At 43.1% G+C, this 27,884-nt stretch overlaps 1 protein-coding gene and 1 long non-coding RNA gene across 2 annotated transcripts in view; one reads left to right on the top strand and one right to left on the bottom strand.

The window, feature by feature from the left end:
• Positions 1 to 27,884, bottom strand: part of LOC144687906 (uncharacterized) — a 572,568-nt gene that overhangs the window by 136,716 nt on the left and 407,968 nt on the right. The window lies entirely within an intron of this gene.
• On the top strand, positions 160 to 27,179 carry rpia (ribose 5-phosphate isomerase A (ribose 5-phosphate epimerase)). The gene is made up of 9 exons (XM_078554472.1): positions 160 to 390; positions 7,752 to 7,812; positions 12,715 to 12,770; positions 15,540 to 15,599; positions 16,518 to 16,582; positions 17,372 to 17,440; positions 21,238 to 21,379; positions 22,691 to 22,790; positions 25,966 to 27,179. Exons 1-9 carry the CDS (start codon positions 238 to 240, stop codon positions 26,064 to 26,066), a joined length of 807 nt encoding a protein of 268 aa, XP_078410598.1. The 5' UTR covers positions 160 to 237; the 3' UTR covers positions 26,067 to 27,179.

Here is a 27,884-nt window from a genome sequence, read left to right as displayed (position 1 = left end):
CTCCAGGTTCAACAGTAGCTCCAAAACAAAAACGTCTGCAGTAAAGAATCAACTCAACTTATATGACGGAACAGTTCGCAGGCAAGGAGAGTGTAGGCTGGGAGTTGTAGTGCTGGCCCTGGGTGGTTCTGCAGGGGAAGGACTACATTTCCCAGATACAAGGTGATTGCGAACTGCAGCCCCATCCCAAGTTGCCCCACTCGCCCCGATAGGTGGCTGGGGGGTGGGGGAGTGGCGATGTGGCTGAGGTTTCCTGGACTCCAGTCCTTGGGGTTACGGGCAGCGCAGCGGCAGCAGTCGCTGCTGACATTGAGGAGGAAGTTAAGCGGAGGCATGGAGGAAGAGGCGAAGAGGAAAGCTGGTTACATGGCTGTGGATAATCACGTGCAAGTGAGCAAAGCTTTCAATGGGTGCATTTTAATTCACAGCGAAACTACCTTTCTGATTTTTGCACCAAATCAGCTGTACTGTTAATATTCTGTGTTAAACCGTATGGCATCCAGCCTGGAGGCGGGTTGGGGTTGGTAATGTGCTTAGACCATTTACTGCTATTTTCACAAGCTGAGCTGTAGCTTTACATATAGAAGCTGGGGGCTAGGCACTGGACAGTGATTGTACTACTTGCCACTGGACAGCTGTGGGGAAGTCAGCAATAGTTTTTGGGTGAAGTTTTACTTTTTCTACACCCCCCCCCCCCTTACAAGCGATGGGCTTAAGATACCATCTTCATTTTCAGTCCAAAACTACATTGGGGTGCCAGTCCCAGAGAGAGAGAGAGAGAGAAGATGGGTCTTTAAATTTGTTTGCTGTCAATGAAAATCCTTTCAAAACTTCTTCCTTGTAAAATACAAAAGGGAGGGGGAGAGAAGCGAGGGGGGGATGTTGACACTGCTGACATTTCTAGACCCACTGCCCGCTAGACAAACTGGAAGGAGGACAATTTGTTCACAGCTGTGAAGACTGATTTCCCTCAGCAGGCTTCTGAATTTTATTACCTAACTTTGTGTAAATTGTGTCGGTGAAGGTTTGGCTGAGGTGAAATTATTCAGGTGGACGAGACTTCTGCCACCTGCCCCCCACCCAGCCAGAAATGAGTGGTTCCCCTATTTGGACTGTGGGACACAAGTTCAAGGTGAGGGGCAGGAGGTTTAGGGGGGGGGTGTGAGGAAAAACTTTTTTACCCAGAGGGTGGTGACAGTCTGGAATGCGCTGCCTGGGAGGGTGGTGGAGGCGGGTTGCCTCACATCCTTTAAAAAGTACCCGGATGAGCACTTGGCACGTCATAACATTGAAGGCTATGGGCCAAGTGCTGGTGAATGGGATTAGGTAGGTAGGTCTGGTGTTTCTCACATGCAGACTCGGTGGGCCGAAGGGCCTCTTCTGCACTGTGTGATTCTGTGATTATGTGACCTGCCCTAATCAGTGTAGCTCTGAGCTGGCAGCCCAGGAGAGAGCCCCTGGTGCATTCCTGCATTCTGTTGTCTCAGTTGGAACATCTTGTGAGGGCTTTGCTATTGGCCTTAGTGTGTCAGGCAGGGGGAGGAACTAAAAGCAGCATCCCTGCTGTACATTCTTTAAGTATAATAGTGTGGATGTTGGGCAAAGAAGGAACGAATGTCAGTTTCCTTAGCGTCTTTCAGGACTTTGGGATGTTCTAAAGCTCCACCCATCCAGTTAAGTACTTTTTGAAGTGTAGCCTCTGTTATAGTATTGGAAATGTGGCATCGGCGGAGAAGAAAAGAGTTGACGTTTCGAGTCCTCGTGACCCTTCAGCAGAACTGAGTGAAGTTAGGAGAGGGGTGAAATATAAGCTGGTTTAAGGTTGGGGGTGGGGGGGTGGTGGTTGTAGGGACAAGCAAGCAGTGATAAGAGCAGATAATCAAAAGATGTCACAGATAAAGGAACAAAGAGGTGTTGAAGGTGGTGATATTATCTAAGAGAATGTGCTAATTAAGAATGGATGGCAGGACACTCAAGGTACAGCTCTAGTGGGGGTGGGGTGGAAAGACTGACAGGGCATACCTGTACCTTGAGTGTCCTGCCATCCATTCTTAATTAGCACATTCTCTTAGATAATATCACCACCTTTTACATGTCTTTGTTCCTTTGTCTGTGACATCTTTTGATTATCTGCTCCTATCACTGCTTGCTTGTCCCTACAACCACCCCCCCCCACCCACCAACTTCTCCCCCCACCTTAAACCGGCTTATATTTCACCCCCCTCCGAACTTTACTCAGTTCTGCTGAAGGGTCATGAGGACCCGAAACATCAACTCTTTTCTTCTCCACCGATGCTGCCAGACCTGCTGAGCTTTTCCAGGTAATTCTGTTTTTGTTTTGGATTTCCAGCATCCGCAGTCGTTTTTTGTTTTTATCTCTGTGACAATCTTTCTAAGTTAGTTCTGGCTCACTGTGGCCTTGTCCAGGAGGTAATGAAGTTTCTCAATGCCTCATTGTAAGAATGTAAATTTTGTCTTGGCCAGAACAAAAGCTGAAGCCTCAGTTGGGAAAAGACTTCAGAATGTTAATTTAAATGATCTCAAAGCCTTTTTTTTGGAAGATGACATTTGTTCCAGGATAACATAACAGAACGGCAATCTTTATTCCCTGTTAAAATTTAGCAAACTGCTATGAACTTTCAGTCAGAACTTGCAGACAGAATTCCAGACAGAACTTCATCACACATGGAGAGAGGTCCAACACCCTACTGGTGTAATCAACCAGGTTAAAGACGGGCCACACCGCAGTTCCTTGAAAGTGAAATAAAAAACCACCTCTCGCAGGCTATTGAGTTAGATGATCAGCCATGATCATAATGAATGGCGGAGCAGGCGCGAAGGGCCGAATGGCCTACTCCTGCTCCTTGTTTCTATGTTCCCCCCACCTGGTTCCGTCTTCAAGCTTACCTTTGAAACCAACCTCTGGCAGATCGACTATGGGAGCCATCACAACTGCTAAGATATATAGGTATAAATGGGTCATTTTCTGGCTGGCAGCATGTAACAAGTGGTGTGCCACAGGGATCAGTGCTGGGGCGTCAACTTTTTACAGTTTATATAAATGACCTGGATGAAGGGACCGAGGGTGTGGTAGTGGTAGCTAAATTTGCTGAAGATATAAAGATAGGTAAGAAAGTAAATTGTGAAGAGGATGTAAGGAGGCGACAAAGTGACATCGATAGGTTAAGTGAGTGAGCAAAGATCTGGCAAATGGAGTGTATTGTGGGAAAATGTGATATTGTCTATTTTGGCAAGAAGAATAAAAAATAAGCATTTTATCTAAATGGTTGCAGATTGCAGAGCTTTGAGATGCAGAGGGATCTGGGTGTCTTAGTGCATGAATCACAAAAGGATAGTATGCAGGTACATCAAGTAATTAGGAAATAGAATTTTATTGTTTATTGCGAGGGGAATTGAATACATAAGTAGAGAGGTTATGCTTCAGTTATACAGAGCGTTGATGAGACCACATCAGGAGTACTTTGTACAGTATTGGTCTTGTTATTTAAGGAAGGATGTAAATGCATTGGAAGCAGATCAGAGAAGGTTTACTAGACTAATATCTGGAATGGGAGAGTTGTCTAATGAGGAAAGGTTGGACACGTTAGGCTTGTATACACTGGAGTTGAGAAGAGTAAGAGGCGACTTGATTGAAACCTTTAAGATCCTGAGGGGACTTGACAGGGTGGATGTGAAGAGGATGTTTCCTCTTGTGGGAGAGTCTAGAACTAGGGATCACTGTTTAAAAATAAGGAGTCATCCATTTAAGACAAATGAGGAGAATTTTTTTCTCTGAGCATTGAGAATCTTTGGAACTCTCTTCCTCAAAAGGCAGTGGAAGTGGAGACTTTGAATATTCTTAAGGCGGAGCTAGATAGAGAGATTCCTGTCAAGTAAGGGGGTGAAAGGTTATTGGGCGTAGATGGGAATGTGGAGTTGAGGTTACCATCGGGTCAGCCATGATCTTATTGAATGACGGAGCAGGCTCGAGGGGCCGAGTGGCCTACTCCTGCTCCTAATTAGTTTGATCACATCACTAATTTCAAAGCCTTCACTTCTGGCAACATTACTACGAAATAACAGGTCTGCATCGAACTGACATCCTTTCTGTTTTTTTTAAGAAGTATTGTTATATCTTCATCTATACCTAGTTTTGGTGTGAGAGAGTGAGTGATCAAAAATTTTAAGATCCTGAGGGGTCTTGACAGAGTGGATGTGGGAGAATCTGGAACTAGGGTTAAAAATAAGGGGTCACTCATTTAAGACCGATATGAGAAGAAACTTTCTCTCAGAGGGTCATGACACTTTGGAACTTTTTTCCTCAACAGGTAGTGGAAGCAGGGATTTTGAAATTTTTAAAGCAGAGCTAGCTAGATCTTGATTAGCAAGAGGTTACCGGAGGTAGGTGAGAAGTTACAGCAAAATCAGCCATAATCTCATTGAATGGCAGAGCAGGCTCGAGGGGCCTCGTGGCCTACTCCTACTCCGAGTTCATATGTACGTAGTTTCTTTATAAACCTCCAAGGCAAGGGTGTGAAAAATAAACGAACCTTTTCCAAGACGAAAAGCTTGTGCTGAGTTATTTGACTCACTCATTCACTCCAAGGGTAAGAAATACACACATCTCACATACAAATCATAAATTATCACAGGCTGTGAAGGGTAGCACTTTAATATTGTCTGTGGCAGTCAGCAAATACACTGCTTGGCCCCGTATCTCTCACTTAAGCCAACGGAAGCCCATTTGTTGCATGTCTAGATCCTTTTTGAACTTTTTATTTACTCTTTCACAGGATGTAGGCATCGCTGGTTAGGCCAGTATTTGTTGCCCATTCCTAATTGCCCTTGAGAAGGTGGTGGTGAGCTGCCTTCTTAAACCGCTGCAGTCCATGTGGTGTAGGTACACCCACAGTGCTGTTAGGGAGAGAGTTCCAGGATTTTGGCCCAGCAACAGTGAAGGAACGGCCGATATATTTCCAAGTCAGGATAGTGTGCGGCTTGGAGAGGAACTTCCAGGTGGTGGTGTTCCCATGCATTTGCTGCCCTTGGCTGTTTGGACTGTGACTTGCCAATATAAGCTGAGCTTATGTGTATCTTGCTGTCTTTGAAGAAAGACCAAAGTCATCTTTGCCTTTCTCAGTGTTTTCCTGAAGGACTCTGGCCAGACTGAATTGGGCATTGACCAGGAGCCCAAGGTGCTGCTATGAATCAACATTTGGGGGACACTCCCTTGTACCTTCCAATCATTGTTCTTGAGATATGAACCGTGTAAAGCCTTGGTATCATACTTGAGGACACTCAGCTATCAGGAAGATATAATAATTCTCATAATACTATTGGAATTTATTGTAAAATAGAATAATAGTGGGATGTGTCTGTGTGTGTGGGAATTAATTGAATTAGTCTGGGTGCTTTGATCTAAGAAGAGAGGTTAAGTTTCAAATGTCAATTAGGTAAATATGGGGAAGTTTAGAAACATAGGTGTCAAGGGAACGTTTGCATTTTGAAATAAACCAGACTAGATTGTTTTCAAAGGAAGAAGGGTGAAATGTGTCATTTAACCAGGTGAAGTTTCGAAACAGTGTGTTTATTTTTCCCAAAGGTTACTGGTAAAACTTAATGCTACGAGAGGTTTTTATTATAAGGAAGCTAAGTAAAACAATGGATATTTGCATTCAAATGGGAAAATATGTTTAAAGGAGTGAAGGTTGTATGTAAGGGTAGGCATTTTTAAGATCCCACAAGTGTAAAAAGCCTTCAACAGGTTATCATGTTTCTTTGCCTGGGCCTTTTAAAATGTTGTCTTAACGAAGTGTAACTGGGAGTTAGATTGATTAGGAGATTTAGAAGTTATCATTGTAGTAGTAATTTGTAGATCTATGTATGTGTTTAAAATCATTTCTCTTATTAATAAATAGTTAATCTAGTTTTGTAAAAACCTCTAAGACTTGATGGTCTTATTACTACTGAATTCAAGGCACGCATCTCGAAATGTATACAAATTGAAAATGTATACAAATTGAAAATTAGTTGTGACAGTTGTTTCAAGTTTCCCTCTGGGATTTGAACAGCTTAACGTTTACCATCTGCTGTGTCATAACACAGCATATTTCCATTGGTTAGCCCACTGTTATGTTCAAGTTTGTGAAGAAAGTACTGGATGATGCCACAAGACAACATCATTTGCAAATAGGAGAATAGTACTTCTATTAAGAATGCCTTGAGTTGACGTTTTGAGCTGCTCTTTTCCATTCAACACACTATTAAAGAAAGTGACATGGTCTATCACAGAATTTTAATGGCACAGAAGGAGGCCATTTGACCCATCGTGTCTGCACCGGCTTTCCGAATGAGCATTATGACTTAGTGCCATTGCCCTGCCTTTTCCGCATAACCCTTGCACATTGTTTCTAATCAAATAATCATCTGATGCCCTCTTGAATGCCTTGATTGAACCTGCCTCCACCACACTTCTGGGCAGTGCATTCCAAACTTGAACCACTCGCTGTGTGAAAAAGTTTTTTTCTCACCTCACATTTGCTTCTTTTGCAAATCACTTTAAATCTGTGCCCTCTCATTCTCGATATTTTTATGAGCGGGAACAGCTTCTCCCTATCTACTCTGTCCAGCCCCCTCATGATTTTGAGCACCTCTATCAAATCTCCCCTTAGCCTTCTCCTCTCCAAGGAATACAGTCCCAACTTCTCCAATCTATCCTCATAACAGAAGTTTCTCATCCCTGGAACCATTATTGTAAACCTCTTCTGCATTCTCTCCAATGCGTTCACATCCTTCCGATAGTGCGGCACCCAGAACTGTACACAATACTCCAGCTGAGGTCTAACGGGTGTCTTATATAAGCTTAGCATAACCTCCCTGCTCTTGTGCTCTATGTCCCTATTAATAAAGCCCAGGATACTATATGCTTTATTAACTGCTCTCTCCACCTGTCCTGCCACTTTCAATGATCTATGCACCTATACACCCAGATCTCTCTGCTCCTGCACCCCATTAAGAATTGTACCCCTTATATTGTCTTTCCGTGTTCTTCCTACCAAAATGCATCACCTCACACTTCTCTGCATTGAACTCATCTGCCACCTATCTGCCCACTCCACCAACTTGTCTATGTCCTTTTGAAGTTCTATACTATCCCCCTCACAGTTAACAATGCTTCCAAGTTTTGTATCAAACTTTGAAATTACCCGATGCACAATCAGGAAAAATAAGGGTTCCAATACCGGCTCCTGGGGAACTCCACTACAAACCTTTCTCCAGCCTGAAAAATATCCATTGCCCATTACCCTCTGTTTCCTATTACTCAGCCAATTTTGTATCAACGTTGCTACTGTCCCTTTTATTCCATGAGCTATAACTTTCCTCACAAGTCATGTGGCACTGTATCGAATGCCTTTTGAAAGTCCCTGTACACCATGTCAGCAGCATTACCCTCAGCAACTCCTCTCTGTTACCTTTTCAAAAAACTCCAGCAAGCTGGTTAAACACGATTTTCCCTTTAGAAATCCATGCTGGCTCTCCCTAGTTAGTCACATAGAATTAATAATCCACATTTTTCTATCACGAATAATTGTTTCAAGAAGCTTCCCTACCACTGAAGTTAAACTGTTAAACTAGGGCCAAGTGTTCTTTGTGTGTGAATATTTACACAGAGAATAGTCACACCTGGCCGCAGGGAATACAATGTCACTTCAACCTGAACTCACTGACCCTCTGTTGTCTTTATGTCCTAGAACAACCAAGCATTGGGTATCGGCAGTGGATCCACAATAGTCTATGCTGTCGACAGAATAGGTGGGTGTTGGTGACGATATAAGCCATTAAATTAACTTTGTTTTGTTTTTGCTGTCTCTGCGATTTAATCTGTAAGAAACATTACTTTATAATTCTGATCTCTGCGATTGCTTGATAAAATTTATCCAGAGTTGTTGTGCTATAGTTTAGGGAAATTTCAAGTTTGATCCTCGATAGTTAGAACTGTATAGCACGGAGGGAGACCATCATGTTGGCGCTGGCTCTTTGGAAGTGCTGTCCAATTAGTCCCATTTCCCTGCTGTTTCTGCACTGCCCCGCAGCAATTTAATTTACAAGTATTTACCTGAGTAGTTACTGTTGAATCTGCTTCCATACCCTTTCAGGCAGAGCATTTTAAATTACAGCTACTCGCTGAGTTTAAAAAATTAAATCTCTTCCTCTGTTTCTTTTGCCAATTATTTTATGTCCATCTCCTTTGGTTACTGTCCCTCCTGCCAGTGGAAACAGCTTTTCCTTATTGAATCCATAAAACCTTTTGTGATGTCTCCACATAACCTTCTCTGCTCTAAGAAGAACAGTCCCAGTTTCTTTGGCTCTTCCACGTAGCTGAAGTTCCTCACTCTGGTACCATTCTAGTAAATCTCCTCGGCACCCCCTCTAAGGCTTTCACACCCTTCCTAAAGCCTGCTGCTCAAAATTGGACACGCTACTCCAGCTGGGGCCTAACCAGTGATTTATAAATGTGCAGCAATAGGAATTACATTAGGCCCTGTGGCCCATTTTTGGAAAACATAGATTGCCAAAGGACTAACGATTGGAGACTGAGTTCAAATCCCACAGTGGCAACTGGGGAATTCAAATTCCGTTAATTAAGTAATTATGAAATAAAAGCTCGCATCAGTGATAGTGGCCTTGTAACTATGGATTGTTGTAAAACACCCATCTGGTTCACTAATGTCATTAAGGGAAGCAAACCTATCAGTAATGTAGATGGAGAGATTTTTGAAGAGATCTGCCCATGCAGCTTTTACACTGAATGTCACAGCACTTGATGGAAACTTTGACAATAGTGTAATATCTATCCCTGCCACACTCTTTCAAAAGGGGTCAGTGGATCAAGGTCCTAACTGCAACACATGAACTTAGATGATACTATCTCACTGCAGCAGTTTGACAAACACTGGTGGGTCCCAAGGTGAAATGTATATGCCCTTAGAATCAGTTTGAGCCAGTTGTTAAGTAACACATTTTATTTATAACATATTATAAATGGATCTCAGGTTTGGTGTACATTTTTTTTTTCTATTTAATTTCCTCCCCTTCTCCTTCTCTGAGAATGTTGCCTTGTGGTCCAACTCCAAGATTGCCATTCCTCATAAGTGAGCCTTGAGAGTGAGAGCTGGCAGACTGTAGGCTTATGCTGATTGCGGGTGGGAAGGTTGACCCAATTCCATTCTCTCATCCGCGCGCACACTTGCCAGCGAGAGTCACCAGACAGTGACCAGGAGCAGGAACTTGGGCTAACGTTCCCCTCCCTCCCCCGGGCGTCGGTGCTAACTCGGGCAGAGTAACTGGTATTCTAACGTGCCTGATTATCTGCTGGATATTGTTCTGTTGTGGGTATGCAATTGCAGGTTTAAACCTCTTGGCAGCAAAATCTCTGTTGTTAGCAAGAATGTTTCTGCGGGTTAGGAAAACACAACTGAGTATTTTGAGATAAAAGCAAAAAACTGCGGATGCTGGAAATCCAAAACAAAAACAGAAATACCTGGAAAAACTCAGCAGGTCTGGCAGCATCGGCGGAGAAGAGCACAGTTGACGTTTCGAGTCCTCATGACCCTTCAACAGAACTGTTCTGCTGAAGGGTCATGAGGACTCGAAACGTCAACTGTGCTCTTCTCCGCCGATGCTGGCAGACCTGCTGAGTTTTTCCAGGTATTTCTTTTTCTGTTTTTGTGTTGAGTATTTTGAATTGACTTTTTGCAGGGTTCTCAATCCAGTGGGGATAAGTGCTTGCTATCTGGGATTTCTGGTGCTTGATGCAAGTTAATATCGATGTAGTGTTAATATTTAGTATTAGGGGCAGCCTCACAGAAAGCCAGTAGGAGACCAACTGGACTTCAGGCTCTCTGGATTCAAGGATGTCTGATTATTTACACTGGAAGAATGTGCATCTTAACTCAGTGTGCTTCATCCAGGAGGTGAGCCTCATTCAAGTCTGCGCACATGTTTTCACTGGATATGAATCAGAAAAATCTAAGGCAATGTATTCTTTGTTCGACTGGACTGCAGAGGCCAATAAAAGTGCAGCAGTGGGAATTATATAAATCACGAGCACGTTTATATTAATTCATTCTTGGGATGCGAGTGTCCCAGGGAGGCCAGCACTACTTGACCAGCCCTAATTATCCTTGGGCAGATGGTGAGCTGTCGCCTTGAACTGCTGCAGTCCATGTGGTGTAGGTACACCCACAGGGCTGCTAGGAAGGGAGATCCAGGATTTTGACCCAGCGACAGTGAAGGAACGGTGATATATTTCCAAGTCAGGGTGGTGTGTGGCCTGGAGGGGAACTTGCAGTTTGTGATGTTCCCATCTGCTGCCTTTGTCCTTCCAGGTAGTAGAGGTCACGGGTTTGAAAGATCCTGTTGAAGGAGCCTTGGTGAGTTGCTGCAGTGCATCTTGTAGAATTGTACACACTGCTGCCAGTGTGCACCATTGGTGGTGGAGGGAGTGAATGATTAAGCTGGTGGATGGGATGCTGATGAAATGGGCTGGCGGCGTCAGGTTTCTTGAGTGTTGTTGGAGCCACACACATTCAGACAAGTGGAAAGTATTCCACCATGCTTCTGACTTGTGCCTTGTAACTCTTTTGTTACAAAACAAATAAACTAAATTAACAAATCAATGGACAAATTAAAGGGAAATTAAAGCCCCTTAAAGGGAAACTGCAAAAACAAAAGATAAAATAGATGGACAGGCTTTGGGGAGTCAGGAGGTGAGCTACTCACTGCATAGTTTCCAGCCTCTGAGCTGCTCTTGTAGCCACAGTATTTATATGGCTAGTCCAGTCCAGCTTCTGGTCAATGGTAGCTCCCAGGATGTTGATAGTGGGCGATTCAGCGATGGTAATGCCATTGAATGTCAAGGGGAGATGGTTAGACTCTTTTATGTTGGAGATAGATATTGCCTGGCACTTGAGCGGTGTGAATATTATGTAGTCTACAGCAATCTAGTAATGAACAAATATCCCAGAGATTGAGAGCTCAAATCCCACCAAGGCAAATTTTGAAATTGATTTGAATAAACCTGGTACCAGAAAAATGAAGGCTGTTCTTGTTACTCTTACCCTGTATGTGGCTCCTGTCCCATACTATTTGACTTGGTTCTCACTTGAAGAATTCATCTGACATGCATTATACACTTGCTTTTCTTTTTGTTTCATCGTATTTTCTATCTCCCTCACCATCCAAAGATGCGAGGTTTGTTTCGGAATACTCAGAGGTTAATAAATACAAGGATCTCTAGGATTACGGAAAGGATATTGGAACCATGGAAAAAGTTGTGTGTCCATCTACTGGGATGATACCAAAGATAGGAGGATACAGTTATGGTGAAAGACTTGGGGGAAAAACTTAGGATTGTTTTTAATAGAGCAGAGAAGGTTAAGTTGGAAATATCATAGGTTACAGCACAGAAGGAAGCCAATTATGTCCATGCCGGCTCTCCTCGAACAACTTACCTAATCACTCTCCCCACCTTTTCGCCCTGGCCTAGCAATTTTTTTCTTTTCTGATAATTATCCCATTTCCTTGTGAAGGCCTCGATTGAGTCTGCCTCCACCACACTTTTAGACAGTGCATTCCAGATCTTAATCATGCGCTACGTAAACAAAATTTTCCTCATGTTTCTCATTGCTTCTTTTGTCAGTCGCCTGACGTCACTGACCTTTGAACCCCCTGCCAACAAGAATGGTTTCCTGCCATCTACTCTGCCCAAACCCCTCATGATTTTGAACGCTTCTTTCAAATATCCTCTTAATCTTTAAGGAGAAAAGCCCCAGCTTCTCCTGTCTATCTAGATAGCTGAAGTTCCTCATCCCTGGAACCGCTCTTGTGAATCTTTTCTGCACTCTCCTTAATGTCTTTACGTCCTTCCCAAAATGCGGTGCTCGGTATTGGACTCAAGACTCAGGTTAAGGCTGAGCCAGAATTTTATACAGGCTTTATCATAATTTACATGCTTTTGTACTCTGTGCCCCTATTTAGAAAGTCCAGGATTCCATATGCTTTGTTGACCGCATCCTCAACCTGGCTTGCAACAGTCAATGATTTGTGCACGTATATCCCCAGGTCCCTCAGCCCATGCACACCCTTTCGAATTGTACCCTTATTTTATGTTGTCTCTCTTTACATTTGCATAGAAAGAATATCACTTTGTACTTCTCTGCATTAAATTTCATCTGTCAAGTGTTCATCCACTCCACAAGCTCCTATTCCCTCCTGGGGTTTATCACTAACCTCCTCACAGTTCACAATACTTCTGAGTTAACATCAAATCTTGAAATTGTGTCCTACGCACCCAAGCCTAGGTCATTAATATATATGAAGAAAAGCAGTGGCTCTGACACACACCCCTGGGGAACCCCTCTATATACCTTGCTCCAGTCCATTCACCACTACTGACTCCTGTCACTCAGCTATTCTCATATCCATCCAATGTAATTGAAGTGTTTGTGATTGTGCACTGGCTTTAAAGGTTAATTAATGTAAGGTTAATTTGCAGGGTTGGTTTGTGTTTGTTTATTTATTTGTATTTATTTAATGAAGCAAATTATTTGCTAAGCCCATTTCTTGGGTGCCCTCTTGTGTGAAGAGCGAACACACTAGATCAGATTTCTGATACCTTCTCTCTTTAAAAACCTTTGTTTCTGTTCTCTGCAGCTAAGCGGGTTCGAGACGAGAGTCTGAAAATAGTCTGTGTACCTACCTCTTTCCAGGTGAGATTGAAGTTAATGTTCGAGAGCATCAGCATACTGTGCAGTTACCATGGCGACATTCGAAACACACATTGAAATTTCCACAATTACCTGATGATAAAGGTTGACTCGCATTTATATAGCGCCTTTCATGGCCACCGGGCATCCCAAAACACTTTGTGGCCAGTGACTCACAAAGATGACTGCACTTCAAAAGTAATGTAGCGAATACAGCAGCCAATTTGTGCATAACAAGCTCTGAAAAACAGCAATGTGACAATGACCAAGCAGATTTTTAAGTCATGTTGATTGATTGGTAAATATTGGCCAAGACACTGAAGAGAATTTCCCTGCTCCTTTTTTGAAACAGTGAGAGAATAGACAGGGCCTTGGTTTGACATCTCATCTGAAAGACAGAACCTCCGACAGTGCCACATTCCCTCAGTACTGTACTGAGTGTCAGCCTGAAGTTTTGCGCTCAAATGGGCAAAAACGTGGCAGCTGAAATTTAATGTAGCGAATTGTGAAATGATACATTTTAATAGGCAGAGTGAGGCGAGGCAATGTAAACTAATGGATACAATTCTAAAAGGGGCGCAGGAGCAGCCTGTATATGTGCAGAAATCATTCAAATGTCAGGGCAGATTGAGAAAATGGTTAAAAACGCATGTGGGATCCTGTGCTTTATAATTAGGGACGCAGTCTACAAAAGCAAGGAAGTTATGGTGAACCTTTGTAAAACACTGGTTCGGCCTGAACTGAATATTGTGTCCAATCCTGGCCACATCAGGAAGGATATGAAGGCGTTAGAGAGGGTGCAGAAAAGGATTACAAGAATGGTTTTAGGGATGAGGACCTTCAGTCGCAGGGATAGATTGGAAAACTCGAGCTGTTCTTCTTGGAGAAGGGAAAGTTGAGGGAAGATTTGATAGAGGTGCTCAAGATCATGAGGGGTGGGGGTGTCTGGACAGAGTTGTTAAGGAGGAACTGTTCTTTATGGTGGGCAGCTCGAGAACCAGAGGACACAGGTTTAAGGTGAATGGTAAAGGAACAGACTGTGACATGAGGAGGAACGTTTTATGCAGCAGGTGGTTAGGGTCCGGAATGCACTGCGTGAGAGTGTGGCAGAAGCAGACTCACTTTGTGGCTTTCAAGAGAGAATTGGTTAAGCACCTGAAGGGAGAAAGTTTGCGAAGCCGCAGGGAAGGGGAGTAGCATTAGCTGATTTGCTGTTACAGAGAGCCGGCAGGGACAAACCAGGCTGAGTGCAGTCCTACTGTGCACTAACCATTTTGATTCTAAGAACGTGTCATTTGGGTTGATGCCGTAATGCAGTCCCGCAAAACTGCTGCTTGTTGGAGATGTCAAACCCAGACCCATTGTTTCATTTCATAGATTCCTAGAATCATTACAGCACCGAAGGAGGTCATTCAGCCCATTCGCTCTCTCTGCAAGAGCAAGTCACCCAGTCCCACTGCCCCGCCTTTTCCCTGTAGCCCTGCAAATTTTTTCTATTCAGATAATTAGCTAATTCTCTTTTGAAGGCCTTGATTGGGTCTGCTTCCACCGTTCGTTTAGTTGGATGTCAAGTATCTCATCATCTGTCTAAAGCAGGGAGGCCTGCTGGTCTTTATCCTTCCTCAACCAATATCAAACAATAGATTAATTGGTCATTCATATCGCTCCTGTTGTGGGATCTCACTGCAAGCAAAATGGATGCAGTCTTTGCATAACCAGCAGTCATTGCATTTCAAAAGTAAGTTATTGTATATGAAGCACTTAAGTGTTGTCCCGGAGAACGTGATCAGACATTGTTCTAAACTGGTGAACCTTTTACCATCATGGTGCGTAGGGAAGATGTTGCCACAGTTTACTTTGCATTATCATGTTTATTTTTTTTATAGATTCTTTTATTGACAAGGGGGTGAAAAGTTATCGGGGGGTAGGCAGGAATGTGGGGTTGAGGTTACATTCAGATCAGTCATGATCTTATTAAATAGCTGAGCAGGCTTGAGGGGCTGAGTGACCTACTCCTCCTAATTTGTATGTTTGTATGTACAGTGGAGAAGCCGTTTGGACCCTTGTGATAAAGTAGGGACTGTAGCATCCTAGATGTGAGTCAGTTTGAGTGTAGCTAGGTGTCACTCCCCTGTTGATAGAACACTTCTTCAGTCATAAGCTAACACTATTCTGGTCCGTACGAGTGTAAATGATGAGTGCTGTCAATGTTGCTTTTTTTAAAAAAAATGCAGCATCTTTTTGTATAAGTAATTAAATAACGATTGGGAGGCTGTGTTATTCCCCCAGTCGTTTTCAGACAACCCTTTAGTTCCTGAGCCTGGTTGACCTGGGCATTGAATGTGCCGTTTGACTGTGAGAGAGGGAGAGTTACAGCCCTACCCAGTCCAGTCCCATCCCCTCCAGTCTGCACACGCACGCTTTTGGATAGTGATCCAAGCTAATAATTATCTCCCCCTTAACTCGGCAGTAGGGTCACTTGTAACTTCTTACTTGCTCATGTTGAAGGTGATGGTAGCGTAAGACTAAGAGTCTGTTTTATCACCCTATTCTTTCAGAAAGTGGATAAAACTGTTTATGGTGTAAATATGAGTGATTCCAGTTAATAACTGAGAGTTGCAAGTACATAGTGCCTCCTAGCAGACACCTTTTGAAATTTTTGTGGATCCTTTGACCATTAACAGACCTTTTTACAGTAAGGCTGCAGCCCATACTCCTAAACGTAAAAGCTCCTGTTCAAACTGTATATGTCTTTTCCTTCTGTTCCTTCAGGCTCGTCAGCTAATCCTACAGCATCAGTTGACTCTCAGTGACCTGGATAGACACCCTGAGGTAGGACACGTTTACCTGTCTTTGTCATGCTGCTTGTTTTGGGAGGAGGGTGGGTCGGCCAACAAAACAAATAGAATTCCTGAACAAAAGCAAAATACTGTGGATGCCAGAAATCTGAAATGAAAATCGAATGCTGGCAACACTCAGCCAGCATCTGTGGAGTGAAACAGAGTTAACATTTCAGGTTGTGATGAGCTTTCATCAGAACTTGTGCCAGTTCTGACGAAAGGTCATCAACTTGAGATGCGAGCACTGTTTTTCCCCCCCCCGCCAGATGCTGTCTTACCCACATTCTCTGTTGTTACTATAAACAGAGTGCTCGCTTATGTAGCTAATTCAGCAGAGTACAAGTTGGACAAAGTTGTACTAGACAGGAGTGCTCCAGGCGCATGAACTTCAAATGAAATTGTCCACTAACCCATGCACCACCTCAAATGTGCACTGCCTCCAACACAGTAGCTGTCGTGTGTACGATCTACAGGATGCACTGTAGCAAGCTTCCGGGTTTCTTCAGCAGCGTCTTCTAGACCTGCAATGTCTACCACCTAGAAGAACAAAGACATCAACTGCATGAGGACACTGTCACCTCCAAGTTCTCCTCTAAGCTGCACACCCATCACTATTCCTGCACTGTCACTTGGTCAAAATCCGGGGAATCCCTGCAATCAGCACTGTGGGTGTACCTACACCACATGGACTGCAGCGGTTCAAGAAGGCAGCTCACCACCACCTTCTCAAGGGCAATTAGGGATGGGCAATAAATGCTGGCCTTGATAGTGTGACCCATCGCCACAGCATAAATAATTTGAAAAACAGTGCTTAGCATAACATGCTGGCCAATGCCAATGTGGACCGCTGCATTGTTGCATATTTACTAGACTAATTTATTTTTATTTTCTCCTTTCATGGCTCTGCTAGCTCGATGTTGCTATTGATGGTGCAGATGAGGTGGACTCTGATCTTAACTTAATCAAAGGCGGAGGGTGAGTGTTACACAAGGACTATGACACTGTTGCATTTTTGCTCTTTGAAAATTAGGTATAGAAAGAACTTGCAAATCTGCTGTCCTTACCTGCTCTGGCCTACATGTGACTCCAGACCCACAGCAATGTGGTTGACTCTTAACCGCCCTCTGAAATGGCCTAGCAAGCCACGCAGTTCTCAAGAGCAATTAGGGAAGGGTAATAAATGCTGTCCTAGCCAGCGATGCCTCCATCCCATGAACGAATAAAAAAAAATATAGTGTTTTTTACGATCTCGGGATGTCCTGTGGAACATGTGCAGGTTGTGGAGCCCATTACTCTTCACTGGACCAAGGACAAATCAGATCTATCCCAACAAGCGAACACTTTTAAGTGAGAGGCTCTACAGTGCTTTTCCCTGCCTCCAAAATATTAATCAGATAACGCTCAAAAATAACCACCCAGCATTTTTAATCTCCTTGGCATGAGTTTTCCAGTGATTCCTCTTTGGGGAAATGATAATATTATTGCTCTGGTCTCCAGCTTCCACATCTTTCCAGAGCTTTTAATGTGGCACCCTGCCAATATGTTGCATGGTAGGAATTCTCCATTCTTATCAGCTCTCGGAGTCAACTTTTGAGTTGGATTATGAAGGCAAAAAGTCTTTAAGGCTTTAAGAAACGGTTAGCTGTGAATGGCTTGTGGTGGGGAATGGGCTATGATGCGCCAAATGGCCGGCATAGTCCATCCAGCAAGTGGTGGGTGGTTGGCATTTTGAGTGTAACACTGCTGCCTCTTCTGTTCCAACAGAGGTTGTTTGACTCAGGAGAAGATTGTTGCTAGCTGTGCCAAGGAATTCATTGTTGTTGCAGATTACAGGTGAGTGCCTCGCTGGATTATTTGCCCTTTTATGTGTAAAAAAGTAAGCATCATTGTAAAAGATGTGCATTTGATGCAATCTTTTAGTGGTTCAAAGACTTGTATTCTCTGGATTGGGGTGAAGACACCCTTTCAACCCATTTGAATGGGATCCTCAAAGGCGATCCCAACCCATTTTCCTACTGCAGCTTTAAACATCCCTTTGTACAGGCATGTGAGGTCCCAGTTTCACATCCAATCTGAAGGACCCCACCCATGACAGTGTTAGACAGTCCCTCTAACGAGACTGAGAATGTGCATCTATGTCACTGAACTCCTGGTTATGGGGCACATGGCCACCATCTTCTGACCCAAAAATGAGAGTGCTACCAACTGTGCCATGATGACACCCCAAGGCTTGGATGAGGGCGCACATACCTCAAACAGAACCTAGTTACCAAAGCCCAGCTCCAAAGTGCTTTGGTGCTTCCAGGCGCTGAAACCATTGATACATGTGAACATACAAGTTATGAACAGGAGTAGGCCATTCGGTCCCTTGAGGCTGCTCCACCATTCAATAAGATCATGGCTGATCTGATTGTGGCCTCAACTCTACTCCTGATAACTTTTGACTCCCTTGTTAGAATCTGTCTACCTCTGTCTTAGAAATATTTAATGACCCTGTCTCCACCGTTGTGCGGGGACGGGAGTTCCAAAGGTTCATGACTCTCTAAGAGAAAAATTTCTGCTCAAGCCTGTCTTAAACGGGCGGCCCCTTAAAATACATCCTCTAGTTCTAGTCTTCCCACAAGCGGGAACATCCTTTCAACAGTTCTTTCCCCCCACCCCTGGCTCCCATCCTACCCAAGAGGAGCTTCGGGAATTTGATGTGAATGCTATACATGCCTTTGCCCCTAGCATTAACAAGGTGATGTGGTGCTGGCTTCAATGCTTCACATTCATCTGGTTACCTCCCCTCACAATGTGTCCTTGTGGCCTGTTGGGCCAGATAGTGATTCTAACTCTGAGGTGATGGTGACATAGTGGTAGTGTCACTGAACTAGTAATACAGAGGCCCAGGCTAATGCTCTGGGAAGACATGGCAGCTGGTGGAACTTACATCCAATTAATAAATCTGGAATATAAAGCTAGTCTCAGCAATGGTGACCATGAAACTACCATTGATTGTTGTAAAACTGATTCACTAATGTGGAAATCCCCTGTCCTTACCCAGTCTGGCCTACTTGTGACTCCAGACCCACAACAATGTAGTTGACTCTTAACTGCCCTCTGAAATAGTCAGTATTACGATCCCAGCTGGTGTTAATGCAGGACAAGTCAGATCCCAGAGTGAAACCTGGCTTGATAGATCCTAACTGTTTTTTTAGAAACCGTGAATGTTAATATTCATCTGCAGATTCCTGTGAATTTGTTGATGAACATGACCTTTAATACAAAGAATAACATGGTTTCATTTCTCTTGTTTTAATAAATATGTTACACAAGACAAAAAGGTTGGGGAGATCTCAATACAAACACAAGAGGATGATTCAACTTCCCAATATTCCGTTACCCAGCAATATCTCTACAGATACACAAACCAGTGAAGATTTACCACTAGCTTGCCACACAGGCTCTGTGCTTGGGATTGGCACGCTTGCAAATAATTTTCTTTTGGCGAATTCTTGAGCATTCGCTTGATGTATCTCTCCCTGAGGCACCCAAAACCGCACTCTAAACTCACTATTGCTTCAACTGCAGAGCAAACATGAGTTCCCTAATTCAGTCTTCCAATAGCCTAGTAGTGTTTCTTAGCTGAAAATCCATGCCCTCACTCTCTGAAACGCACTGAATTCTTCCCTTTCTTTTTCTGTGTCTGAAACACTTGACCAGCGTCGTTAGGCGACAGCCTGGTTTTTTTCTTACTGAGTGTTTTTTTTTCCAAAAATCACTAAACTTCTCATCCCTTTTTAACTCATCTCTTTAAATTCAGGGGTTGTAAAACCTCATTAAAAACTTATATATACATAAAGAAACCCAAAAGGCTGACCCTTCAGCCACAGGTCCACTCGGATGTCTAGGCACCAAGGCTCATAAAATGCCTCAGTGAAACTGGAACCATTCTACCTTCCTTAACATAAAAATACATATATATATATAAAAATTCAATGTAAAAATGATACATTGTTCATCACCTCAGCAAGCCAAGTTCAAGGGCTATTGGGAATGGGCAACAAATACTGGCCTTGTCAGTGATGCCCACATCCCATGAAAGAATAAAGAGAAAAAAAACGCACTCTCTCTGTCTGAGGATTTATTGGAGAACACTGGACAGCCTTGAGACTTTCATAATTCTCAGTGTTTTCAATTTTAGTTAACATTCCAGTGTTGTCATTGGGTTTCTCGTGGTTTGATCCAATCACTTTGATGTGCGTACTGCAACATTATTAATGCAGCTGAAGGAAAAAAATCTTTGTCAATTTTTTCTCTCCCTCCCTCTGGCTATAATCTATGTGTAAACAAGCCCCGCTCTGTTATCTGATGGTCTTTGGGATAAGGGTTTTAGACATTTATGTGTAAGGATCCAGTCTTGTGCAGCAGTTCTTTGTGTGTTCCTGTATAAATATGACTCCCAGTTTGTCTAAAGAGACTGGTTTCCTACTCCAAATGCATAAGGTTGAGAATGGTGAAAAAGGATGCAATGTAAGCAGAGATATAAAACACCTATAATTCACCCCTCATTCATTCCCACCAGTATTTACCCTTCTGCTGCTTAGATGCTCTCTTCAAACTCATGACTGAGCCTTGGAAGGATAAAGCAATTGTACTGCTGCATGCATCTCACAGTTGACATGGCGAAAGGGCAGAAATAATGTGACACACTCACTTCATTGAACCCTTGTGACAACATTTATTGTAGTAACGCCTATTACTGAACCCAGCTCCCTTTTATCTCCCACTGTGCAGGCTTGTTTTAAAAGTACCTGCTCTGTTTACTAAGTCATGACTTACCACTGATTTCTTTTTAAAGGCATCGGTTTGGTATCACTTGAGTCTACAATTCTGAAACATCTCGTCCATTGGTCTTGTTTTAGTTCTGGGTTCCAGGATATTAGCATCCATGAGATGGTTCCTGAGTTTATCCTAAATTTGGCTTAGTTTTCCTCCCGATGGGCTCATAGATCCTGTTTTATCAAGAGAATTGTGAGACTGTGGAATTCACTTCCAGGGTTGGTGGCTGAGGTTGAAACTATGTCAACATTCAGCATTGAATTGAAGAAGTGGAAAAAGGGTGGTTTTAGCTACACTTTCTGTGCCGAGGTCATGAGTCTTGGCTAATCAAGAGCACCTTGACTCATTTTCTCTCTCAACAGCTTTTGTTCCCTGTAAATGATATATTCGGTGGTCCTACCCAATGTGTGACGTTACATTTATCCATGTCAAATGTCTTATGTCATTATATGGTCTGTTCCCTAGCACATGTAAATCTCTCTGCATTAGATCGCAATCCTCTACTGCTTTAACCCTTGCATAGATTTTGGTGCCATCTGCAAACATGCTGACCATGTCCCTCAACACTGCTATCCAGCTCATGAATCTAAAAGCAGTGAAGCATAGTGGACTTAGGACTGATTCCTGGTGCCACTTGGATGCTCGTACACAAACTTACTATTGACTTCAATCCACCTCTGATTTTGCTTTGTGCGTCACCCCAGCTTGTCATGGTAAATTCTTGTATTTTCCAGAAGTTTCTGTGCTCTACGATTTGATGCCGTGTGATGTAGTCGTCTTTTGAATTCCTTTTAATTTTGCTTTAGGAAGGATTCCAAAAGTCTCGGGGAGAAATGGAAAAGAGGTGTTCCAATTGAAGTCATCCCGATGGCTTATGTGCCCGTTACCAAGGCGATTGCTGCCAAGTTTGGTGGGGCAGCTGAGTTGCGAATGGCTGTCAATAAATCTGTAAGTACAGAACTTAGCGGGAGCTCTCGTTCATGGCTACACCAAACCTTCCTTTGTAGATCAGGGAAGATCTGTTGGTGTTTGGATCTCTTTAAAGAGAGGCAAATCTTGTGTGTATAATGTAGTGTGAAGCATCTCCAGGACTCAGTAGGTCAGTGGGATAGAACAATCAAGGCAGGCTGGAGCAGACATGTGTTCACGTCATCCTCCCCTCCCACCAGTGCTTGCTGAGTTACCTAATGTTAGCTAAGGTTGGGGCCTGAATGCTGAATCTGGCCATCCCTGTGCTGGCAAAGTGAAGATTCAGCAAGATTCCTGCTCCTAAACACTATTCAGTGATTCATGTTGGAAGTACTATGCATGTGCACCATGTAATGTGAGCATGGGACTTGGTCATAACATAGCGTAATAATCATTTCTGCACAGAAGGAGGCTGTTCAGCCCATCAAGTCCATGCCAGGTCCCTGTACAGCAATCCAATCAGTCCCATTCGCCCACTCTGTTTCCGTAGCCTTGCAAGTTTATTTTCCTCAAGTGCCTATCTGATTTCTTCTTGAAATCGTTGTCTCCGCTTCCAGCACCACGTTAGGCAGCAAGTTTCAGATCATTACCACCTGCTGCTGCAAAAAAAAATGTTCTTCCTCACATTTCTCCCCTGCATCTCTTGCTCAAAGCCTTTGATCTGTGTCCACAATTCCTTGTACCATCAGCTAACGGGAATATCAAAACCTGTAATAAAACCAGAAAGTGCTTTTAAAACTCAACAGGTCTGGCAGCATCTGTGGAGAGAGAAACAGAGTTAACGTTTTGAGTCCAAAATGACGCCTCTTCAGAATGCTTCTTTGTTAACTCTGTTTCCCTCTCCACAGAGGCTGCCCAGACCTGCTAAGTTTTTCCAGCACTTTCTGGGTTCATTTCAGATCTCCAGCATCTGCAGTGTTTAGCTTTTGTCATCTAAACCTGTCATAATTATAGTCACTTAAGTGAGGCAACAGTGGGGTGGCAAACAGCTGGAAGGAAGGAACTGCATTTCTGTAGCCCCTTTCCCAACCTCGTGTATGTCCAAAAGCATTTTACAACCAAGGCAGTATGTGCTTGTCACTGTTTAATGTACATAAGGTGGCAGCCAATTGGTGTGCATCACAAACTGCAATGTGATAATGACCAAATGATCTGTTTATTGTTGTTGGTTGAGGGCTAAATATTGGCCAGGACATTAGGGACCATTCCTCCCCACTGCACGCCCCCGCCCCTCCACCCTGTGTTGATTGTGAGAGAATTGAGCTGTTTTAATGTGTTGGTTTATTCCAGGGCCCAGTGGTGACGGATAACGGCAATTTAATCTTGGATTGGAAGTTTAATAACATGTCTGACTGGAAGAATGTGAATGTTGGCATTAAAATGATTCCAGGTAAGGAAATTGTTTCAATTCTAATCTGTTGGCAGTTAGCAGTCACCTGTTCCAGTGTCCCAAACTTCAGATGTCACAGTAATTTTCACTAGTGTCCATAACGTGGCTGCTAATAGGAATAGAGGGATGTACAGGACCAGGGAAGACCATTGCATACACATGGTAGGAATGAATTCCAAGGGCACTGTACACTATCTTGCTTCCTTTTTTGTGTGTGCATATTCTCTTCTTCCACCTTTGTTAGCTCGCTGCCTCTTCCACTTCTCTTTCTCCCATGCATGTGCTCTCGTTGTCTGTCTTTTGCATGTGTTCTCACATGCGTTCTTTCTCACCCTCATAAGTGAGTGTAGTCCTGCATTCCTTTCTGTGCCAAATATTTATATCCAGTTCTTTCTTCAGTTACTGACTTATTAATTCCATTCTTGGGATGAGAGGCCAACATTTGTTACCCACCCATAAGTGCCCTTGAACCAACTGGCTTGCTGGGCCAGTTAAGAGTCAATCACATGAGTTTTTAACGACAATTCGGTAGTTTCATTACTGAGACTAGCATTTTATTCCAGACTTATTAATTCATTTAATTTCAATTCCGCCAGTTGCTGTGATGGAATTTGAACTCCTGTCTCTGGAGCTGCAGTCTAGACCTCTAGATTACTCATTCAGTAACATTACCACTGTGCTACTGTCTCCAGCTTGTTCCAAAACCTTGCCATTCTCTATATGAACTGCTTGTTCTACATTGACTTTCAGAGTCTGGCACCTCTCTTTCACACATTTGCATCTTGTGTTTCTTTTCATTCTTGGGATGTGGGTGTTGCCGCCAATTATTGCCCAACCTCCGTTGGCGCCTTGGTTTGATGCAACTTAGTTTCTTTCCAGGTCACCTCAGAGGACAGTTCAAAGTCAACCACATTGGCGTGGGGCTGGAATTACCTGATCACATAAAGACAGCAGATTTCCTCCCCTAAAGGACATTAGTGAACCTGTTGGGATTTTATGACAATCCAACAGCCTCATGGTCACTCTTACTGAATCAACATTTTTATTCACAGAGTGCTTTTTGTCAAATGAATTAAAATTCCCAAACTGTTGCATTGGGATTGAAACTTAAATAATCTTTATTATGGATCCAAACTTCTGGACTACTAGTCCACAAGAAGCTTTATGGACATTTGGACAATGATGGACAGGAAAAAACCCTCTTGTCCATCCAATGTGGCCCACCCAATTGTGGTATCTCGTGCGTCACAATATTAACTCCCCACCACACCCAAAATCATATGGTCACCTGGGAGAGGAAAAATAATCAGATTTAAATCCCTTTGGAGGGAATAAATCTAGAAAGTCCCTCTTTAATCCCACCTGACTAAATGATCAAACCTCATCCTGGAGATCACCCTGGCCTTGATAATTCATTGCAGCACCTACCTTTTGTACAAGGTGATCTCTGGCCCAGGCAAAAACAGATCCAGCTCTTGCTTGGAGGATTTCAGCATAGTAATTACTTTACCTATGTCATTGAAGGTGGGCGGAGATAATGTTTTCCTCCCTGTTAATCTGTTTGTCTGTAAACAATATATCCCAAAAAATAAAGGGACGGATTTCAAAGAAACTTGGTGCACAGCTAGAGTATGGCCTGAGGAAGAATTGATTAGCTGTTGGTGAAGTTGCGGATCTGATTTGGATCCTGGCATTTTGTTAAAGGCTCCATCTGTTAACATTGGGACTTAGGGTGAATTGACTTTTTAGAATGTTGTGGGTTGTTTTATTTAGAATGTTGTTGGTTGCTTTAGAATGTTGTGGATTGTCTCAGCTGCTGTGATGGAATTTGTCACTGCTGTCAAAACTTGAACAGAGTTTTCAGAGCAGGTTGTTGGATGTGAATTGGCCTGAATGGCCTCATCCTCGGCGAGATGGAAGCTCTGAATAAAGGGATTTATATTTTCAGAATTGTAATTACAGAGCATCAACAAGGCAGGGAAAAGCCTCAAGGAAGGGCTGCTTAATTGTAATAACATTGAATTAACACAGAGTGCTGGAGGTGAGCGTTCAACTGAGTATCCTTTTCATTTGTTCTATTTTTAATTCACCAGAACTTGTGTTAAAGCCAGCAAGTTGCCAGACCCAGGAAATTCATTGCTCCTGGACAAGCCAGTGCTTTTTTGATCCCCCCCCCACCATGCTCCTCCACATTCAAACAAAAAGAAACTCTTCTAAGATTGCAATAAATGATCATTCGGAAATGTTGACTACTTTTGCAGTATTCAACCTTCAATATGTCTTATATTGGCTTTTATCTTATAATATTTCCAGCCCATTTCCCACTAGTTGTTACTTCATGTAGAAAATCTTTGCTGCTTTGCAGTGCCATCAATCTCTGAGCCATCTGTTCCAGTATTACTCACATGGCAAACCAGCATTTAAAACTGACCTTTAACCTATCAGGAACAGCGAGGTTCACTGTGGTTGCTTAAACGTGGTGACCTGGCCAAACTCTAACCTGTTTTTCAGGCCAAGGTTCAGAAGCTCAAAGCGGCTGGTAAGGTAACTCTTGGTGTCCGAGTGAAGTGGGTTGTGGAGCAGAAGGGAAAGGAGAGTTGACTGGGTTCCTCAATGGGATTGCTGTCCAATTAATTCTGTTGGAAGATGCATGTTTGTGCTACTATATTAACAGCCGTAGGTAAATAACTCACATTGTCTAGGCTACCTTTGGGCAAGACACTGGTTGGTTGTTGATACCTGTAGTATCATGGGATGTCTCGTTTCCTTCAAGAAATGAGGGGAGAGGCTAGAAGGTGCAAGGGAATATCCATCACCTTCCAAGTTCTCCCCCAAATCTCACATGATCCTCTGACTCTCTCTCAATCCTGAATTGGATATGTATTGCTGTTCCTTAGCTGTCGCTGATTTAAAATCCTGGAACTCCCCCTCCCAACCCCACCTTACCCACCCCAACCCCCCCCCAACCCCACCCTGGCCACCCCAACCCCCCAACAGTGCTGTGGACGTACCTACACCACATGGACTGCAGTGGTTCAAGAAGGCAGTTCACCATCACCTTCTCAAGGGCAATTAGTGTTGGGCAACAAATTTTGGCCTTGCCCCATTTTCCACAACTTTATTCTCTTTTTGTTTTGTGAATATGCTGTACTTGTAAACATTTGTGTCCCTGCAGGAGTGGTAGAGACCGGATTATTCATCGGCATGGCAGAGAGAGTTTACTTTGGCCTGGAGGATGGATCTGTCTGCTTCCGAGATAGACGTTCACATTGTTGAAGAGCGAGAAGAGCTGAGTCTTCTCATACCTGTGAAGATCACCTTGCCTTAAATGAATTGTCCTGCCAAATATCTTATTTACATATTTTTTTTAAAGAAATTGTTACATCGCTTGTTTTTTTATATGTAAAATGGGCACGGGCAAAGCCTTAGCTCGTGTGACGAAATAATACCTGCCTTGTGCTGACTTATTATATCTGAGAGTGAGGAAAGTTGTGGGGTTGGGTGTGGTTTGTGCACAGATTCCTTGCATCTCTGCTACCTTTGAAGTAAGTAAGCAACTTGACTACCAGGCCCAGAGATAGAATGTGTTCTTTCCCTACTCTGGACACACAATTATGGAATAACTAGTCGAAGTGTAACATGCTGCAGAAGATGGAACTGTGTACCTTTGAAGACACGTTTCATACTGTGTCCATGGACCTAGATCACTGAGCGGGTTACTGCATCTGACAAAGTGGGGGTGTGGGGTGGTGGTCCGGTACTGTGGATCCAGACAGTATGTGTATTCATCCAGTTCTCTCTCATTACTGAATTTAGTAACTCTCCCAGCCATTCTATGTGCTGTCAGCTTTACATAATCGTTTGAAGGAAGGGAAGTTAGCCTCTTTTGTTTACTCGAGATGAATCCTGATGGTGGCGAGAAAGCTCCTGTTCCTGTTGACACTCTTAGTGTGTATACCAGTTCACTGAAAGTGAGGATGCCTGGATGAAGGGAAACCTGCATGTTAGTTTAGTCGCATTTTTGATGTACTTTGAACCAGCAGTTGCTGATCATCTTTGAACTGGTTTGAAATTTACAGCTCTTCATGTGGTTTACACTGTTGTCTTGAGCCTAATGGAGCTGGTTGGCCATGTGACTGCCTTAAAGCACCGTTCGCCTTAGTTACACTCTGTGTTAAACATTCTGTGCTGGAACACTTGGCCTACAGCTATTTTATGGTTGGTGTGTTTTCTGGGGATCCTCAGTTAACCAGGTTCAGCAAAAATGGAATACTTTGGAACTTTTTTTTCTCATCAGTGCGCATGAATTTTTAATTTTGGTGCATCACTTTTAACTGGACCAATGAATATATTGTTTTATACATCTAATAAAAAGAATGTTACCCTATTTATCGGTCTTTTAATGGTACCAGCTCTTTATTTCTAGACTGTGTTTAAAGTTGAATTTAAATTTCCATGGTGGGATTTGAACTTGTTTTCTTTGTTAGTGTTACTAATCTAATAACACACCCACTACACTTCCCTACTTATTATAGTGCCATTCCTCCTTCATCACTGGGTCAGAATCCTGGAATTCCTTTGTGGGAGCAACATCTCACAGTGACAACAATCCAAGATGAAGGATCACCACCACCTCATCAAGTGCAACTAGGGATGGGCAGTAGATGCTGGCCTTACCAGCTGTGTCCACATCTTGAGTATGAGGGGGGGAAAAGTGTTGGCTGATCACTGCAGTGACTGGAATAGTTTTCCCTCCATCCTCTGCTATGGTGAGCCACAAATTGGTGCGGTCCTTCTGTAGACTTGTCTTGATAATTCCTGTGCTGTTTGTGTGTGTTTAGGAGATTGTGAAAAGTAATGTGCAATGCAAGTACTCTAATACTCTTTTAGAGTTTGCATTAATACAACACCTTTGTAAGTTTTTTTTGGCCGTGTTTAACCTTCAAATCCACTTACTTAATATTAATAGTTTGTTCTTTTGACACTTTGACCATTCAGCAATAGGAGACAATCTAGCGATCAATCAATCAAGAAAAATTTATTAAGCAACAAAAGCAATATTTAACAAAGCTAGGCAATGACGTTACTGGCTTA

This window comes from Cetorhinus maximus, chromosome 1 (assembly GCF_964194155.1).
Source record: "Cetorhinus maximus chromosome 1, sCetMax3.hap1.1, whole genome shotgun sequence".
NCBI lineage: Eukaryota > Metazoa > Chordata > Chondrichthyes > Lamniformes > Cetorhinidae > Cetorhinus > Cetorhinus maximus.
Note: the sequence above shows the minus strand (reverse complement) of the source record. Positions and strands in the feature narration are given on the sequence as shown.